This window comes from Pelophylax lessonae (assembly GCF_965119305.1).
Source record: "Pelophylax lessonae genome assembly, chromosome: 4".
Classification (NCBI taxonomy): domain Eukaryota; kingdom Metazoa; phylum Chordata; class Amphibia; order Anura; family Ranidae; genus Pelophylax; species Pelophylax lessonae.
Window position 1 is genome coordinate 452,835,749 of NC_138771.1, and position 17,822 is coordinate 452,853,570.

The 17,822-nt window shown below is 49.3% G+C and overlaps 1 protein-coding gene across 1 annotated transcript in view; it reads left to right on the top strand.

The window, feature by feature from the left end:
* Nucleotides 1-17,822, top strand: part of LOC309552697 (uncharacterized protein) — a gene marked incomplete at both ends in the record, with an annotated part of 70,203 nt that overhangs the window by 41,455 nt on the left and 10,926 nt on the right. The window contains 3 exons of the mRNA XM_082253623.1: nucleotides 432-560; nucleotides 10,187-10,333; nucleotides 12,192-12,332. Of these exons, the coding sequence (XP_082109749.1) occupies nucleotides 432-560; nucleotides 10,187-10,333; nucleotides 12,192-12,332 (417 nt within the window). The remainder of the gene's footprint in view (nucleotides 1-431; nucleotides 561-10,186; nucleotides 10,334-12,191; nucleotides 12,333-17,822) is intronic.

The following is a 17,822-nucleotide window of genomic DNA, read 5'->3' on the forward strand; positions in this document are numbered from 1 at the left end:
TTTGAAAATTATTTTAAAATAATTGGGTAATAATGGTAAAAAACATGCACGTGTCTAGTGGTGCTAGAGGCTGGCTCATCCTCCTGAGATGGCTGTTTTTAAAACTTAGACTTCAATAGAAGGGTACATGGTTCTATCATGATGTTAAGACACTCTGTCTTGGAGCATCACTATCATTGGGTTTGATTTCCTAAAGGCTTTAGGAATATGCTTTTAATACTTTTTGTAGCATTATTCACTCCGAATACCCAGCTATGCAGATGAATTAAACAGGAATTTGCTTTTCACATGATTACATGACTGAAGTGAACAAAGCTTTACTTTTTACTAAGTGAACATGCCTTTTTCCTGTCTGGCTTGTATAGTGAATTGTCCAAGAATGGTAAATGTTTAGCTGGTGGTGGTAAAAAAAAAAAATGTTTTCCTCAAAGGTCGTTCATGGCAAAAAAATACCAGACACTGCAGCTGCTGAGCAGGAATCCCTCAGAAAACCATCCAATGGCAAAGCTGAGGTGAGCGAGAGCTCTGATGATAGTGATGAGACCGATCTTGATAAGCCGGTGAGTTTGGTTCTCCTGTCTAGTGGAATGCATAAAATGATTTCACTGTTCTTGAAAAAAATAAATAAATAATTGCTGAATGTTTTTAAATGAGAATTAGGCATTTTTTTGCTATTACCATTGAGAGATCTGAAACCATGGCTGCCTTTGTTTAAAGTGGAGCTCCACCTAAAAGGGGAAGTTCGCTTGTCTGCACCCTCCCTCTATTGCCTCATTTGGAATCTTTTTTTTGGGCGGGGGGGGGGGGGGGGGGTCTGTTACCCGGTTTTGACAAGTACCCGCTCCAACTTCTGGCTCAGATCGCCGCGGCGCTTTGAGACGGAAGTTCGGGCCCCTCCTTCCCTTGCAGTCTTCTGGGACACACACAGGTCCTAGAAGGGCTAAAGGACCATTCACAAGGCGCAGTGTGGCACTAAACCATCTGTGAAGCCTCAAGGCTTCACTTCCTGTTTCCGTTACTTGCTATGTCAGCTCCTGCACCTGAAGCCAATTGAAAAATCTGTTCGGATGAGGACATCACTGGATCCCTGGACAGGTGTCTTTATATTAAAAGTCTGCAGCTACAGTATTTGCAGCTGCTGACTATAAATTTTTGGGGGAGAGCATGGAGCTCCTCTTTAAACTCCACTTTTTATGGCTTTTGATAGTGGGAAGGGTTTAGATCCTCCTATTTGATTCTGTCCTTTTCTCACAGGGTGTCATCCTGATAGGACAATAACTCATTCCTAACCTGACAGAGGGCTTAAAGAGAAACTGTCACTAAAAAAAAAAAAAACCTGTGCTGTAGCTTTTCTTGACTTTGCTGTAGCTGAGCACCAAGCCACGAGGAAAACTCCATAGCATCCTATTTGTGTCAGTGCCCCTAACTGCTACTTTTTATTGGATCATCACGATGGTGGGCTGCCTCGTTGGCCCAGTAGGATTGTGTGTAAATATATGCGAAATATAATCCGCGCAAACAATGACTCAAATCTATGTGCAATTGATTAACAATATTATAATTTCCAAATAACCAAGGCAGAGATTATTGCTTAAACCCTTAACCACTTTAGCCCTGGAAGATTTGGCTGCTCAATGACAAGGCCCTATTTTGCGATTCAGCGCTGCGTGACTTTAACGGACAATTGCGTGGTCGAGCGATGCTGTACCCAAACTAAATTGATGTCCTTTTTTTCCCCCACAAATAGAGCTTTCTTTTGGTGGTATTTGATCACCTGTGCGATTTTTTTTTTTTTTTTTTTGCGCTATAAACAAAAAAGAGCGCCAATTTTGAAAAAATAATATTTTTCACAATTTTTTATGACATGCTCTACAAAAAATGTAAGAAATCAAAATTTTTTATCATTTTAGGCCAATTTGTTTTCTGCTGCATTTTTTTGGTAAAAAAAATAGCAATAAGCGTATTTTGATTGGTTTGCGCAAAAGTTATTGTGTTTACTAACTACGGGAAAGATTTGTCATTTTTATTATTTTTTTTTTTTTTTTTTTTTTTTTTTGTTACTAGTAATGGTGGCGATCTGCTATAAAGATGCTGTTACTGTAAAAATGACACTGGCAGGGAAGGGGTTAACTTTATTGGTGGTTAAGTGTGACCCTAGGGGCGTGATTCTAACTGGCAGGGGGCGTGGCTTGTTAGATCATCAGAGACCTACGATCCTACATAGCAGGATCGCATAGCCTCTGTGATGATCTAAGGGAGAATGACAGACGACTGTGTTTACGTCAGCCGTCTGTCTTTCTCCCTCTGCAGCGGGAGATCGGGAGTGAAAGGCGGCTATCGGAGCTGCCGGTCACTCGCGCAAGCTCCCCAGGGAACGAGCAGCCCACAGGCGGCTGAGCGAGTGACGTACCCCTACGTCACTTTGCCCAGCAGCGGCTGCCTGCCGCAGTATATCTGCGGAGGGCGGTCGTTATGTGGTTAAAGTGTGTCCACTCAACTTTCAAAACCGAAGTACAAAATATATGTGCAGCGCAATCCCATATAAAACTTAAGACGTAAACCTAGCTGAAATAATTAATGTAGTATCAACAGTATAACACTCCCCAATATCAGGATTCCACTGTAGTGTGATTATCAAAGTGTCAGTCCTTAAACATCCAATGTGTTTGGTGCCCACCACCTCTGGATAAAATACCTGCTCACTTCCAAGGTATGACTGCCCCACCCCCCCCCCCGCCCCCCACCCCCCACCACAGAATCACAAAGTGATTAGTGAAATCCACCCTGGATGGTCCTGGAACACTCCTCAATTGGCATCCCTGAATCCCGCTGCGCCACATCTTGAATCTCAATCAAATGTGTATCATACCAAAAAATAGAAATGGAGAAACAATAGTGCTCTCTGCTATAAACTTATTAAAAATTGAATTTAAGGGTTTAAAACACTCTATAAATATGTGTAAAACAAGCATGTTTCTCTTACGTCCTCCGACAGTCGCCGCCATCTTCATATTCGTCACAATGGGGTATTAGACTTTGCTCCGTAGAAGTAGCTACGCAACAGAATATGTTAACATTAAAGCTTTTAACATATCCCACCCCCAGGGGGTGGTCCCCTCAGTCAATACCCTCCTACTTCCTGTATCCATATCTCAGTTTCAATGTCTAGCTTGTCAGGAGTAGCTGGATGTCTCTATGCTGGGGCATTTTGTCTCAGCCTTTCTCTTCTTTTTTGATTTTCTTTGAGTTTTTTTCTCTTGCCTTACTTAGCTGTTACTTTTGTCAGCATTAGTTTAGTCTTCTGATGAAGAGGATCGTGCGGGCTGGGTCTCGGGCTGATTCCCCTGGTCGCAGGTTGTGGGTCAGTGGCTTCCCAGCCTGCCATCGAGCGTTCAGTCAGGTACTGCTCCTGACATTCTGAACGACCCATCCCTGTTCGGTGCAGGGATGCTATGGTGAGGTGGCTACCTCACTGGACGCTGTGCGGTTTCTTAACCCCAGTTCTTCTGCGTCCTGGCTGCGACTCTCCCTGTCACGTGTGCAGTGGCTTGTTCGCCTGTGCAGGTTCCCCACGCCATTTATGAGGTAAGTGTATCTGTGTGGGGACCTGTCTGTTTGGGGGGTGTCAGTCTGGGACTGTGTAACCCTGCCTCTGGTCACACTGTTGGTCTCCCTGTCTGCTGGCTGCATTCTGTGGGCTGCAAGGAGGGGGGTTATGCTGCACTGTCATGTGATTAGTTTTGTGTGCCAGACTGTGTGCGGAGGGGCATGATTGTATCATGCTTGTGCACATTGCGTCGTCAGCTGCGGCGGTCCGCCATTATTTTACATTATATTGCATTTACTGCATGGAGGAGCGGTGTTTCGACGCCAAATGCCGCCATTTTGGCGGCGCTCGCTCCGGTCGCATGGTAAAGCTGCAGGCGGCCATTTTATTGTAGCCTTCCATAGGCTTTCATAGAGCGCCCTGCATGTCAGCACTTCCTTTCTCCTGGGCGCACCGATCGAGGCAGAAGCAGCAGCGGTCTCTCCAGGTTTTTACCTCCCTGTCCCTGTATCCTTGCCTGAGTTGTGCTTTCTCCCTGTGGGGGTCAACTTGTATGGTGTGTGTGCGGTGGGCTGCGCTCGCCGCACTTTTTAAAGGGGCAGTTAACCCTTTAATTTTCCACATACTTTGGGGCATGGATTCTCAGGACTGCAAATTTCCTGCCACATTGGTGGGGAGCCAGGGGACTGCTGTTTCCTCCCCAGGGGGGATTTGGCTGCGATTGTGGCTAGCCTTGTTGCTCAGGTGCAAATGCTGGTGGCTGCTCAATCCACTAAAAGGCCCAGAGTTTCAATTTCCTCTGATTCAGTGGGTGATGGTGATGGGGCTGCTGTGGCTGGGGTCTCCTTGTCAGGGTCCCGTTCCTCCCTGGATCTTGTAGGGTCCGAGGTGGAGGCTGAGGTTGAAGGGGTTGATAATTCTTCCCCGGGCTCGTCTGAAGAGCTTGCACTCATGGATGAATTGGTTGCTTCTATCAAGCAAACGCTGCGATTACAGGATGAGCCATGTCCCCCTGCTGCCTTGGCAGCTTATGGGACGAAGAAAAGACGCAAAACATCGCAGGTTTTTCCCTGCACTGATGATTTTCAGCGCGCTGTTAAGGAACAATGGCATAATATACGCAAGCCTTTTGCTGTACCAAGTAGGTTCAAACTGCGTTATCCTTTCACGCCCGCTACTGACGAGCGTTGGTGTGTGCCGCCTCCAGTGGATCACGTGATAGCGGTTTTGAAGAAGTCCACTGCGATTCCTGCTGAGGATACCCCGGTGTTCCGGGATGCCACGGACAAGAGGCTGGAGTCTCTTGCTCGTCATACCTATTCTATTATGGGTTCTATGCTGAAAGCTCGGTTTGCTTCACTTATGGCAGCCCAGGCTGTCGCGAGTTGGACGCAGGTGCTTAGACGCGTTTTGGTGGCTGATTCTGCCCCTCAGGCGACATTGGATATGGTGGATCAAATCCATCAGGGTGTCATGTATTTGTGTGATGCGGACTTGGATATGGTTCCATTGGCCGCACATGTACACGGTGTGGCGGTGTTGTCTCGCCGCTTGGTTTGGTTGAAGTGTTGGTCGGTGGACCAATCTTCGCGCAAGACCTTAGCCAATCTGCCCTATGACGGTTCTCGCCTTTTTGGCGAATCCTTGGATACACTGATAAAGGGGATCACGGGTGGTAAGAGCACGCTCTTGCCCCAATCCCACAAGGCTAAGGCGGCTCCTGGTAAGAAGCATGCTTCCTTTCGGCCCTCTCAGGGGTCCTTTCGTGCCTTTCGGTCGCACTATAAGGGCAAGCCGTTCAAAGGTCAGGGCTCCCAAAAGAAGCCGTGGACGGGTAAGCAGAAGTCCGGCCAGTCCGGATCCGCTGCCCACAATAGTGCGGCCTGAAGGGGCGCCCTCACCCGGTTCTGGGGTGGGGGGACGCTTGCTCCGTTTTCCGCAACCATGGCTGGCCCATGTTCGGGACAGGTGGGTTCAGGAAATCGTTCGATCTGGCTACAAGATCGAGTTTCTCTCTCGGCCGGAGAGCAGATTCTTTCCCTCAAATCTTCAACTGTCTCCGGAGCGTTTGCGGGATCTGCACCTAGCGGTGCGGGACCTGAGGGCTCAGGGAGTGGTGGTTCCGGTTCCTCATCGGGACAGATTTCGGGGGTTCTATTCCAATCTGTTCACCGTGCCCAGGAAGGAGGGCAAGGTTCGTCCGATTCTGGACTTGAAGGCTCTGAACCGCTTTTTGCGGGTTCGCAAGTTCCGCATGGAATCCCTGCGGTCGGTGGTGGCTGCCCTGGTTCCGGGAGAATTCATGGCCTCCATCGATTTGAAGGATGCGTACCTTCACATCCCCATTTTCGAGGGTCACCAGAGGTACCTTCGATTCGCCATTGCGGAGGATCACTACCAATTCGTGGCGTTACCTTTTGGTCTCGCTTCGGCTCCACGGGTTTTCACCAAGGTGCTTGCGCCGGTTCTGGCCTTGTTGAGAGCCCAGGGCATCTCTGTCCTGGGGTATCTGGACGATATTCTGGTTCGGTCTGCGACCAGCCAGGGTCTGGAGAAGGACCTGTCCGTCACGTTGCAAACTCTACAGGAGTTTGGTTGGACGATAAATTTTCCAAAGTCGACGCTGGGTCCGTCGGTTCGGCTTCCCTACCTGTGAATGATCCTGGACTCGGTCCAGGCGAAGGTCTTCCTGCCGGACGACAAACTCAGGACTCTTCAGGAGGAAGTCAGGTCCCTCAAGGACGTTCCGTGCTCATCACTCCGGACGTGCATGAGGTGTCTGGGGTTGATGGTCTCGGCTTTCGAGGCGATTCCCTTCGCCCAGTTTCACACGCGGGGTCTTCAAGCGGAGATCCTGTCCAGGTGGGACGGGTGACCACAATCTCTGGATCTTCAGATTTCGTTGTGCCATCGCACCAGAAGGGATCTTCTGTGGTGGCTCCAGTCCCCAACGGTGTCGGGGGGCAAGTCTTTTCGTCCTCTTTCATGGACGGTGATAACCACGGATGCCAGCCTGTCGGGCTGGGGTGGTGTTCTGGGCGTTCTGTCCGCCCAGGGGACTTGGTCGGAGGGGGTGTCCTCCCTTCGATCAACATTCTGGAATTACGTGCGATAAATCTCTGGCTTCAACGTTGGGCTGTCCGGTTCGGGTGCAGACGGACAATGCCACGGCGGTGGCCTACATCAACCACCAAGGGGGCACCAGGAGTGCCCGTGCGGCTCGGGAAGTAGCCGACATTCTGTCTTGGGCCGAGACTCACGTCCCGGCGATATTGGCAGTTCACATTCCAGGGGTGGAGAACTGGCAGGCGGATTATCTGAGCCGCCAGACCCTGGACCAGGGGGAATGGTCTCTCCACCCGGATGTCTTTCAGAAGTTGTGCGCGAAGTGGGGTCTTCCAGATGTGGACCTGTTCGCGTCTCGTCTGAACAACAAGGTGAAAAGGTTCGTGGCAAGGTCGCGCGATCCTCGGGCAGACGCGTCAGACACGTTGGTAGCTCCGTGGCATCAGTACCGACTGCTGTATGCGTTTCCACCGATTCAATTGCTGTCCAGGTTCCTTCGCAGGTTGCACTCGGAACGCAGCACGGTGATTCTTGTGGCGCCGGACTGGCCTCGCCGGTCCTGGTACGCAGACCTCGTGAATCTGGCGGTCGACGCCCCGTGGCGTCTGCCTCTTCGAGACGATCTTCTGTCTCAAGGGCCGATATTCCATCCTGCTTTACAGTCGCTGGCTTTGACGGCCTAGCTGTTGAGACCGAGGTCCTGAAGGATAGGGGTCTCTCCCCTGAGGTCATTCACACTTTGATCAACGCGAGGAAGTCTTCCTCGGGGAAGGTCTATTACCATACTTGGAAGGCCTATTTTGCCTGGTGTGAGTCCAGGGGGTTTTCACCTCGCACATACTCGGTTTCTAGAGTGTTGTCCTTCCTTCAAACGGGTGTCGACCAGCGTTTGGCGCTGGCTACGGTCAAGGGTCAGGTGTCTGCGCTGGCTGTTCTTTTTCAATGTCCTGTGGCTTCTAACTCCTTGGTTGGCACTTTTGTTCAAGGAGTGCGACATCTGGTCCCTCCTAGGAGGGATCCTCTGCCTCCTTGGGACTTGAATCTCGTTCTATCCGTGTTACAACATGCTCCTTTTGAACAGATCAGGGAGATCTCGTTGGCTATGTTGTCCAAGAAAGTCGCTTTTTTGGTGGCGATCACTTCGGCTCGCAGAGTGTCGGAGCTGGCGGCCTTGTCCTGCAAGTCTCCGTATCTGGTCATTCACTTGGATAAGGTGGTCTTGCGACCTAATCCTTCCTTTCTTCCGAAGCGATTTTCGGAGTTTCATCTCAATGAGGACATTGTCTTGCCTTCGCTTTGCACGAAGCCTAAACATCCGAAGGAGGTGAGGTTACACTCTTTGGATGTTGTTCGGGCGATTAGGGTTTACCTTAAATCGACTGAGTCTTTTCGCAAGACGGATTCTTTGTTTGTACTTCCAGAGGGTCCTCGGAAGGGCAGGGCATGGCGGCGTCGGCTTCTACCATCGCCAAATGGATCAGACAGACCATTGAACAGGCATATGCTTTGAAAGGGAAAGTTCCCCCTATGCCTGTGAAGGCGCACTCCACTAGATCTCTGAGTACGTCTTGGGCCTGTCGTCATGGGGCTTCTGTGGCCCAGGTGTGTAAGGCGGCGACCTGGTCGACCGTGCACACTTTCACAAAATTCTACAGAGTGGATGTTCAGGCATCGGCAGATGCTTCCTTTGGCCGCAAGGTTCTTAGTGCGGCAGTTCCTTAGGGTCCATTGTTTTGGACCCCTGGCTGTTTGGGATGCGTTTTTTATCCCTGGGTTATTTGTTTTTTCCTGTTGCCCAGCTGGTTTCCTTCCTTTGGTAAGGTTCCTTTCTCTGATGTGGAGACTGCGTTGCCTTTAGGCGCGGCTGCGTTTCCCACCCCTCATGTTTGCACTGCTTTGGGACGTCCCCATTGTGACGAATATGAAGATGGCGGCGACTGTCGGAGGACGTAAGAGAAAACTGAATTTTTGTAAAATCTTACCTGTAAAATTCCTTTCTCTGAGTCCTCCGACAGTCGCCGCCCCCGCCCCTCTTTTGGGGTTTGGTTGTATACTCTACTGCTATTCCATTGAAACTGAGATATGTATACTTGAAGTAGGAGGGTATTGACTGAGGGGACCACCCCCTGGGGGTGGGATATGTTAAAAGCTTTAATGTTAACATATTCTGTTGCCTAGCTACTCCTACGGAGCAAAGTCTAATACCCCATTGTGACGAATATGAAGATGGCGGCGACTGTCGGAGGACTCAGAGAAAGGAATTTTACAGGTAAGATTTTACAAAAATTCCGTTTTTCAGCTCACCATGCTGATACGAAGGTAAATGACGTCACTGGTAACTGCTCCTCCCACTCATACACGTTACACCCTCCTCATGCGCTTCAGCAGGTGGGTAGCCGTCCAAAAACTAGAGCTTAACTAGTCTTGCTGATTACCCTATTAACTTGCTAGTGTGGACATCCGTGGTTATGTCAAGCATTTTGGAGTAATTCCTTGATGACACTTTAAAGGTGTCACACTATACCCGTTTCCTCTTTCTCCTGGCTCAATGGAGCTCACTTGGCCTCTTCCGCCCAACTCCCATCTCACCGGAAGTGACGTATTGGCAAACACTGCTCCTATTCAGAGATGTGTCGGACTGGAAATTACATGCTGACTACTGCTGAAACCACTTCCACCCTACCTTTATCTCCCAGGCAACTGTAGAGGGTGGGGGGGTGGAGGGCAGCTGCTGAATTCTGCCCAAATCTAAAGGATTGCAGGTGGGGCAGCAATCTCCCCAACTGAGGAATGGGGGGGGGGGAGCAGCTAAATTTTCCCCAACTGAAGAATGGGGTGTGGCTGAAATCTTAACTGGGGGGGGGGGGTGGAGGCCGGTCGCTGAAATCTCCCCAGCTGTGAAGGATGGGGGGCGGCAGCTGGAAATCTGAATCCTCCCCAACTCTAAGAGCTATGGGGGGCAGCTGAAATTTCCCCAACTGAGGAATGGGGCATGAATTTTCCCAATGGAGGGATGTGAAAGTGGGGGGTGGCATTGCAATCTCACCAACTGTGGGGGGGAGGGGCGACTGCAATCTCTCCTCTTTAACTCAGAAGCGGGGCAGGGGTGGGTATGGCAGAGATCTCCTTAACTGAGAAGGAAGACCGACTGAATCTTTCCTACTAGGGGACAGAAAGCATCTGACTGATTCACTCCTTGTCTGCAACTGCAACACATTATTACTGTGGTTGTGACAAGACAGGGGCCCTACTTTTTAGTAGCAGCCTCCTACCTGAAATTATGAACTTTCTGCTGGGGAGTAGGGGAAGCATTAGAAAAGTAACAGTAAGACAATTAACACTTATTTTTTGATACACTCACTTGATTTGTATAGTCTTAGGGAAAAATACAATGGGAATTGTAAGTGCTCTACCAAGTGGTTATTTTTGCCAGTTTTGTATTGTATGTTGGGAATATGAGGTTGAAATTCTATAATGCTGGTGTGCTTGTTTGTGTCTTTAAAAATGTTCCTAGTTCTAAGAACTACATGTGTTTTGATGCATGAGCCTGACCTTTTTGTTCTACTTTTATAGGCAGTTCCTGTAACTTCCAAGCCCACAGTTCTCTCCAGTCTCCAGACTTCCAAGGGCAAAAGACAGGCTGCTCCCCCTGTACAGAAAGTTCAGGTCTATAGTAGTACAGAAAGCAGCGAGACAGATGAGGAGGAGCCAGTGAAACAGGTGAGAAGTAAGAGGAGATGGTGACCTCATGTATACATTGTGCTATATCCTTATTGGTTTGTTTCATTGCTTGCATTTTTACTTCTGTCTGTGCTAGAATCAGTGTGATGGTTAAGGTTTTGGTAAGGCGGTTAGTTTAAATGTAAAGAGACTCTGCCACTTTGCCCATAAAGTGCAAAGTTTTCTAAAAGCTCCTCCTCAAACCCTATATATGCTCGTTCAGTGCGCTGCTCAATGGAGCCCTTAGGGTTTACGCAGCGTTTCCAAGTACTGGCGAGCATGTGATCATTTGCAAGGGTGCAGTGCTCAGGCCTCATCAACCCAATTCTGAATGAAGCTTCCATAGCATTCTTGGGTGACTGTGATGGAGGCGAGTACCAGTGGGTTGGATGTGGGAGCTTTTTAATTTCTTACTAGACAATTATTTTAAAGGTTAGGTTTCAGCAGTTGAAGTGAAATCAAAGCCTTTTGTAAGATTCCCTTTCTTCCTGTTGTAATTATGTGAAGGAAAGTGGAAGGTATTGTCCCCTGAGGGAGCACCCTGTCTTTTCCCTTTGAAAGACTGTAGATTTGAGGGGACTGTAGGCCTGGAAGTTACAAGTGCTGGGTATAAAAATAGAATGGGCTCATTCCTGTTCACCCTGCCATGTGCTGTGGTTTCTTGTACTGAACCGTACAATATTACTGTAGTTATATGGGAGCCAGAAGGAAAATCCATTGCGCTAAGGGTAAAACCAAGAATCCTGTTGGATTTAAGATTCATCCAGAGCTGGCTTTTTTGTAATACAGTGGCAAATGGTGGTGCGGGCAGCAGGACAGGAGTGTTAAATATCCTCTTTAAGGAGTACAAGTTTTTCACTCTGTTTCACGGAGTCAGGCAGACTTTGTAAATTTAGTGTCTTGGAAGCGCCCGGTTATACATTTATTTATGTTTTTATACAGAAGTATAAAAAGATAAAACATGAATTCTTTGTTTACAGCACTATAGCACCCGTCTGCTCACTGCCTCTGCATATAGTGAGGCCCACTTGGTAAAAAGAAAACATTTTTTCAACTTGGTCTTCTACCCATGGGAGAACCCCTCTAACATGTTCCTCCCGATAGTGGCCCTAATCATAGAGCACCTGCAAACACTGCAGCCACTCAGCTGGGAGAACCATTTAGCTTATCCAGCTAGGCCCCTTTTACACAAGCGGACTGTTCAGATCCGCCTGTCCTTTTTTTATGGCAGATCTGAACGGATGCCCCATGCATCTCTATGGGGCATTAGATGTCAGCGGAGTCCAATCCGGACGGATGGAAACCCTATTTTCGGACGGTCCGTTCTCATCCGATTCCCCCATAGAGAATAATGGGGACCTGACAGCTATGTCTCCACACATAGCACGGAGACACAGTTGCCATCCGCCTGCTCAGCGGGGGGATCAACGGATCAATCCCCCGCTGAGAAATACGAAGTCCGCCGACGGACTACTGTGTGTGAAAGGGGCCTTACACATGTTGTGAATACTAGTACCTAGTATGAATCCTAATATTTGTTAATCTAAAAAAGAGCAAAACAAAACTTATGGGTGGAGTGAATTGAGGCAGGACAATAAAAAATATTATTATTCAGGATGTATATAGCCTCAACAGTTTATGCAGCACTTTACAATAAAAAGGGGGACTGTACAATTACAATTCAGTACAGAAGGAATAGGAGTTTCCTGCTCATGGAGCTTACAATCTAATGGGAGGGGGAGGTGGTACAAAAGGTAATGGTTCTTTATCTTGCTCAACAATGTTATGTAGGTGCATGGTGTGTTTTTTTTTTTTTTTTCTTCGTGTTTTAAATAATTCCTTGTTTTTATTTTTGCAGGTAGTGACACCAACTCCTAAACTTGCATCTCTGCCTGCTGTTTCAGCAGCAAAGTTGAAGGCACAAAGCTTACCCCCTGTTTTACAGTCTATTAAGGCTGAAAGCAGTGAATCTGACAGCGAAGAAGAGCCTGTAAAGCAGGTAATTGCCAGGGCATTACTCCGTATGATGCTCAACAATTTACTGTATTAACTGCTGATGTATAAGCTATATTACCAAAAGTATTGGGATGCCTGCCTTTACACACATGAACTTTAATGGCCTCCCAGTCTTAGTCCGAAGGGTTTAATATTGAGTTGGCAATTGAGTTACAAAACTGAGAGGCTAGAGGCTATAGCCGAGAGAGAGGAAGTATACCCCCTGAGACTGCCCATGGGTGTAGCCAGAATTTTTTTCTGCCTGTTGTACTACTCCTGTAGGGGGCAGTATAACCCAATGGCAATGAATACCAGGAGCTGTGTCCATCAATGAACATCAGAGACATGTTTTTTTACGGGAAGTCAATAATCCCATTTTTTTGCTAAATAAATGAAAGGACCAAAGATTTTGAAAAAAAATGGTTTTCTTCGTTTCCATTATAAAACTTTGCAAAAAAAAAAAATACTGCTGTGGGCTCTCCTTGCGGGTACTGCTGGTGGATACTGCTGTGGGTACTCCTTGAAGGTACTGCTGTGGGTACTCCTTGAAGGCACTGCTGTGGGTACTCCTTGAAGGTACTGCTGTGGGTACTCCTTGAAGGTACTGCTGTGGGTACTCCTTGAAGGTACTGCTGTGGGTACTCCTTGAAGGTACTGCTGTGGGTACTCCTTGAAGGTACTGCTTGCGGGTACTCCTTGAAGGTACTGCTGGCGGGTACTCCTTGAAGGTACTGCTGGCGGGTACTCCTTGAAGGTACTGCTGGCGGGTACTCGTTGTGGGTACTGCTGGCAGGTACATGGGATGTCTGGCGACAAGACACCTGCAGCAGGGCCACCCAGGCGCTAGGCCACTAATTCTAGTCGCCAACGCGACCTGGCGCTTGGGGTTTGTTGAGCCCTGGAGTATTCCAAACGGCTGTCCCTTCTGACCCCAGGTGCTGTCTGCTGGCAGTTTTTGATGATGTTAAACTAGATGCCTTTACTAAGGAAGCTGTTTCCAGAGCCTTGTTTTAGGCACGTAAAATTATTATCTATTGGAAAAGCACTTCCCCCCTCCATCCAAGGAATGGCTAGACCATATGGGTACCACTTATGAAAAGGTTATTTAACAGCACTATGGGTGCCCCGCTAAATTCGAGAGTGTTTGGGGAGGTTGGCTTGACGCACCAGGCTTTACCCCAGTAGACCTGATTATAGACAGTATATTGGAGTAGAATGCTGTTACTCAATGGGGATAGACCGATATGTTTTTTTTCAGGGCCGATACCGATATTTTTGTCACAACGTATCGGTCGATAGTTTGTACATTTAAAGTTTTGAAAAATAAGACAATTTTTGACACAAATCTGGTACTGAATATGTTAATTTTTGTTCAATGCTTAATGGCTGGCTGTCTGGCACCCTGTGGCGGGTGGCTGGCTGTCTGGCACCCTGTGGCGGGTGGCTGGCTGTCTGGCACCCTGTGGCGGGTGGCTGGCTGTCTGGCACCCTGTGGCGGGTGGCTGGCTGTCTGGCACCCTGTGGCGGGTGGCTGGCTGTCTGGCACCCTGTGGCGGGTGGCTGGCTGTCTGGCACCCTGTGGCGGGTGGCTGGCTGTCTGGCACCCTGTGGCGGGTGGCTGGCTGTCTGGCACCCTGTGGCGGGTGGCTGGCTGTCTGGCACCCTGTGGCGGGTGGCTGGCTGTCTGGCACCCTGTGGTGGGTGGCTGGCTGTCTGGCACCCTGTGGTGGGTGGCTGGCTGTCTGGCACCCTGTGGTGGGTGGCTGGCTGGCACCCTGTGGTGGGTGGCTGGCTGTCTGTCTGGCACCCTGTGGTGGGTGGCTGGCTGTCTGTCTGGCACCCTGTGGGTGGTGGCTGGCTGTCTGTCTGGCACCCTGTGGTGGGTGGCTGGCTGTCTGTCTGGCACCCTGTGGTGGGTGGCTGGCTGTCTGTCTGTCACCCTGTGGTGGGTGGCTGGCTGTCTGTCTGTCACCCTGTGGTGGGTGGCTGGCTGTCTGTCTGTCACCCTGTGGTGGGTGGCTGGCTGGCTGTCTGTCACCCTGTGGTGGGTGGCTGGCTGGCTGTCTGTCACCCTGTGGTGGGTGGCTGGCTAGTTAGCACCCTGTGGTGGGTGGGTGGCTGGCACCCTGTGGTGGGTGGCTGGCTGGCACCCTGTGGTGGGTGGCTGGCTGGCACCCTGTGGTGGGTGGCTGGCTGGCACCCTGTGGTGGGTGGCTGGCTGGCACCCTGTGGTGGGTGGCTGGCTGGCTGTCTGTCACCCTGTGGTGGGTGGGTGGCTGGCTAGTTAGCACCCTGTGGTGGGTGGGTGGCTAGTTAGCACCCTGTGGTGGGTGGGTGGCTGGCTGTCTGGCACAGGGCCTGTGGTGGGTGGCTGGCTGGCTGTCTGGCACAGGGCCTGTGGTGGGTGGCTGGCTGGCTGTCTGTGGGTGGATGGCTGTCTGGCAACCTCTGTGGGTGGCTGGCTCGCTGGTGCAGTGCCTGTGGCTGGCATCGGGCTGCTTTGGGTGGGTGGGTGGGTGGTTGGGTGTATGGCTGTGATGCACTCCAGACGAAGCTGTCCAAGGTGAGGGAGGCGGCCTAAGAAGGCAGAAGGACGTCACAAAAATATCCGTAATATCGGCCAGTTCCGAGGCCGATACCAATATATTGGGGAAAGTGCATATTGGCCCCCGATATATATCGGCCTATCCCTATTACTCAATGCTGGTTATTACCATTAGATTGTAAGCTCTTCTGAGCATGGCCCTCTTAATTAATTTTAATGTATTGTAACTGTATTGTCTCCCTCTAACATTGTAAAGCGCTGCGTAAATTGCTGGTGCTATAGAAATCCTGAATAATAATAAAAATAATAATTACGATCTTACTTTGGAGCGTGTAGTAGTAATGCTCTATTGACACTGTCATTTCTGTTTTCAGCCACTAGGTGGGGCTGTATGTTCTCTTTAGTGAGCACTATGCAGTTGGAAGTTGTAACTGCTTATTTGTGTTTTTTTCCTTTTTTTTTTTTTTTTTATTTATTTTTTTTAATTTCTTGTGTTCATTACAACTTTGCATTCTTTTTTTTTCAAAACAGTGAGGTTTATTGAAATTTTTGGTACAATACAAAAATAAACCGTGCATTGAAACTGCAATCAGGTTCATAACACATTGGGGTACAAAAATACAAATATACAAAATGATCAGCACCGAGAGACAGAACAGACATAGTAAAAAACAAAACAGTAGTCAGTGGCTCTCCGTCGATCCAACCCTCGAACAGAAAATATTGATTTACCAGGGGCGGTCAACATAGAATAGTTACCCACTGCATTACCGAGCCGTATCAGGGCACTGCACCCATTTGTCCCAAATCTTGTTGAACTTCTGAGGGCACCCCCTATGTTTATATAAAAGTTTATGAAATGGGATGACACTATTAACCTCCTTAATCCACAAACTTAGAGTAGGAGGAGTAGGTCTCATCCACCTCCTGGCTATCAGTTTACGTACTATAAACAAAGTTTCCTGAAGAAATATGACAGTGGATTTGGGCATCTCTCCATCTGGGTAAACCCCCAGGAGACACTCCTTAGGGGAGAGTTGCAGAGGAGACCCCATCTTGTCATGGAGGAATGTGACTACTTGTTGCCATAGAGTCTGTAATTGGGGACAGCTCCACAAGAGATGAAAGAAGGAGGCGTCAGGGTCTCCACACATAGGACAAGAAGGGACCAAGTCAGGGTGATATTTGGACAGTCTAAGTGGGGTGAGATAAGCCTGGTGTATTATAAAGGTCTGAGTTAGGCGATCCGACAGTTTTGGCGACACTCTGCGGCACGTCTCCAGGGCATCCTCCCATTCCTCATCCTCCATGGCCCCCACACTGCGCTCCCAGCGGGTCTTAAGTGCAAAAGCCAAGGTGGTCGAGGAAGGTGTGTGAAGTTCAGAGTAGAACATGGAAATAAGGTGACTGGGTGCTGTACTTTTAACAATCTCAAGGGTGGTAACCGATTCTAACTCAGGAGGGCCATCAGGGAATTGAGATCTATAGGCATGGGAGAGCTGTAAGTATCTGTAGTGCATGGGGCCCTGGATCGCAAACTGATCCTGCAAGGCCTCGTAAGACCGCAGACCAGTGGTCGTGGAGATATGGCTAAGGAGAAGAATACCCCTCCCGCTCCATATCGACAGGTCAGGGATGGAAAGGAACTCGCGTAATGCGCTGTTATGCCACAGAGGGGTGAATGTGTGAAATGGAGGGCACCGAAGCCTGGACGCTACCACCTCCCAGATCCGACAATAGTGGTATAGAAGAGATCTGGGGCACAAGGGCTCCGGCGAGCCCCTGACACCCCTAAGGATAACTAGGAGGGGGTCCCCGAGGGGATGAGCCCACCCAGGACAGAGCAGGGTCAAAAAACGTTCTCTATCCGTTTTATCTATGTGAAAGAACTGGGACAACTGAGCTGCCAGATAGTACAGATTAAAATCCGGCAGGGCCAATCCCCCTAGGTTTGTAGGATTCTTGAGTTTGCGCCAGGAGATCTTGTGCCGGTTAGCACCCCAAACAAAGGTCTTGAGGAGTGATTCCATCTGCTTAAACAGCTTGAGTGGCAGGTAAATAGGAGAGTGCCATACAACATAAAGTATTTTGGGAAGGAGAATCATTTTAATTAAATTGACTCTACCCATCACTCCCAGAGGTAATTTGGACCATACTTGAATTTTAGCCTTAAGCAGAGGGAACAGGGGTTGAACGTTATCCGGGACATAATCTGCTGAGTTAGCTGTCACTTGAATCCCTAAGTATTTAATGCGGGATACACATTGTAGGGCTGGGCTTGCGGGGGTGATTGCCTGTGGGCTCTCGTCAAGCGGGAGAATTTGTGACTTATCCCAGTTTATCTGAAAACCGGAGAATCGTCCATACCGTTCAATTAAAGAAAGGGCCGTGAGTAGGGATTCCCGAGAGTCTTCCAAATATAACAAAGTGTCATCTGCATACATGCTGATCTTCTCCTCCAACGGTCCCTTACGTAGGCCTCGAATCCCGGGATGTGCTCTAATGGCCATCGCCAGAGGTTCCGCGGCCAGGGCATACAGCAGGGGGGAGAGGGGGCACCCCTGTCGAGTGCCACGGGATAAAGGGAAGGCGGTCGACTGCCAGCCATTTGCCAGGACCCTAGCTACCGGGGCGCTATATAGAAGTTTGACCCACTTAATAAAATTAGGTCCAAAGCCGTACCGGTCCAGACAGGTCCACAGAAACGGCCACTCTACCGAGTCAAATGCTTTAGCCGTGTCCAATGAGACCACCACCCTGCCACCCATTCCGTCGTGCCGTGCCTGGAGATTCATAAACAACCGGCGAAGGTTAAATGAGGTGTTCCTCCCAGGCATGAACCCGGCCTGGTCCGAGTGTATGAGTGAAAGGATCACCTTGTTAAGGCGGAGGGATAAAATTTTCGCAAGGATTTTAGTGTCTACTGGGAGCAAAGAGATGGGACGGTAA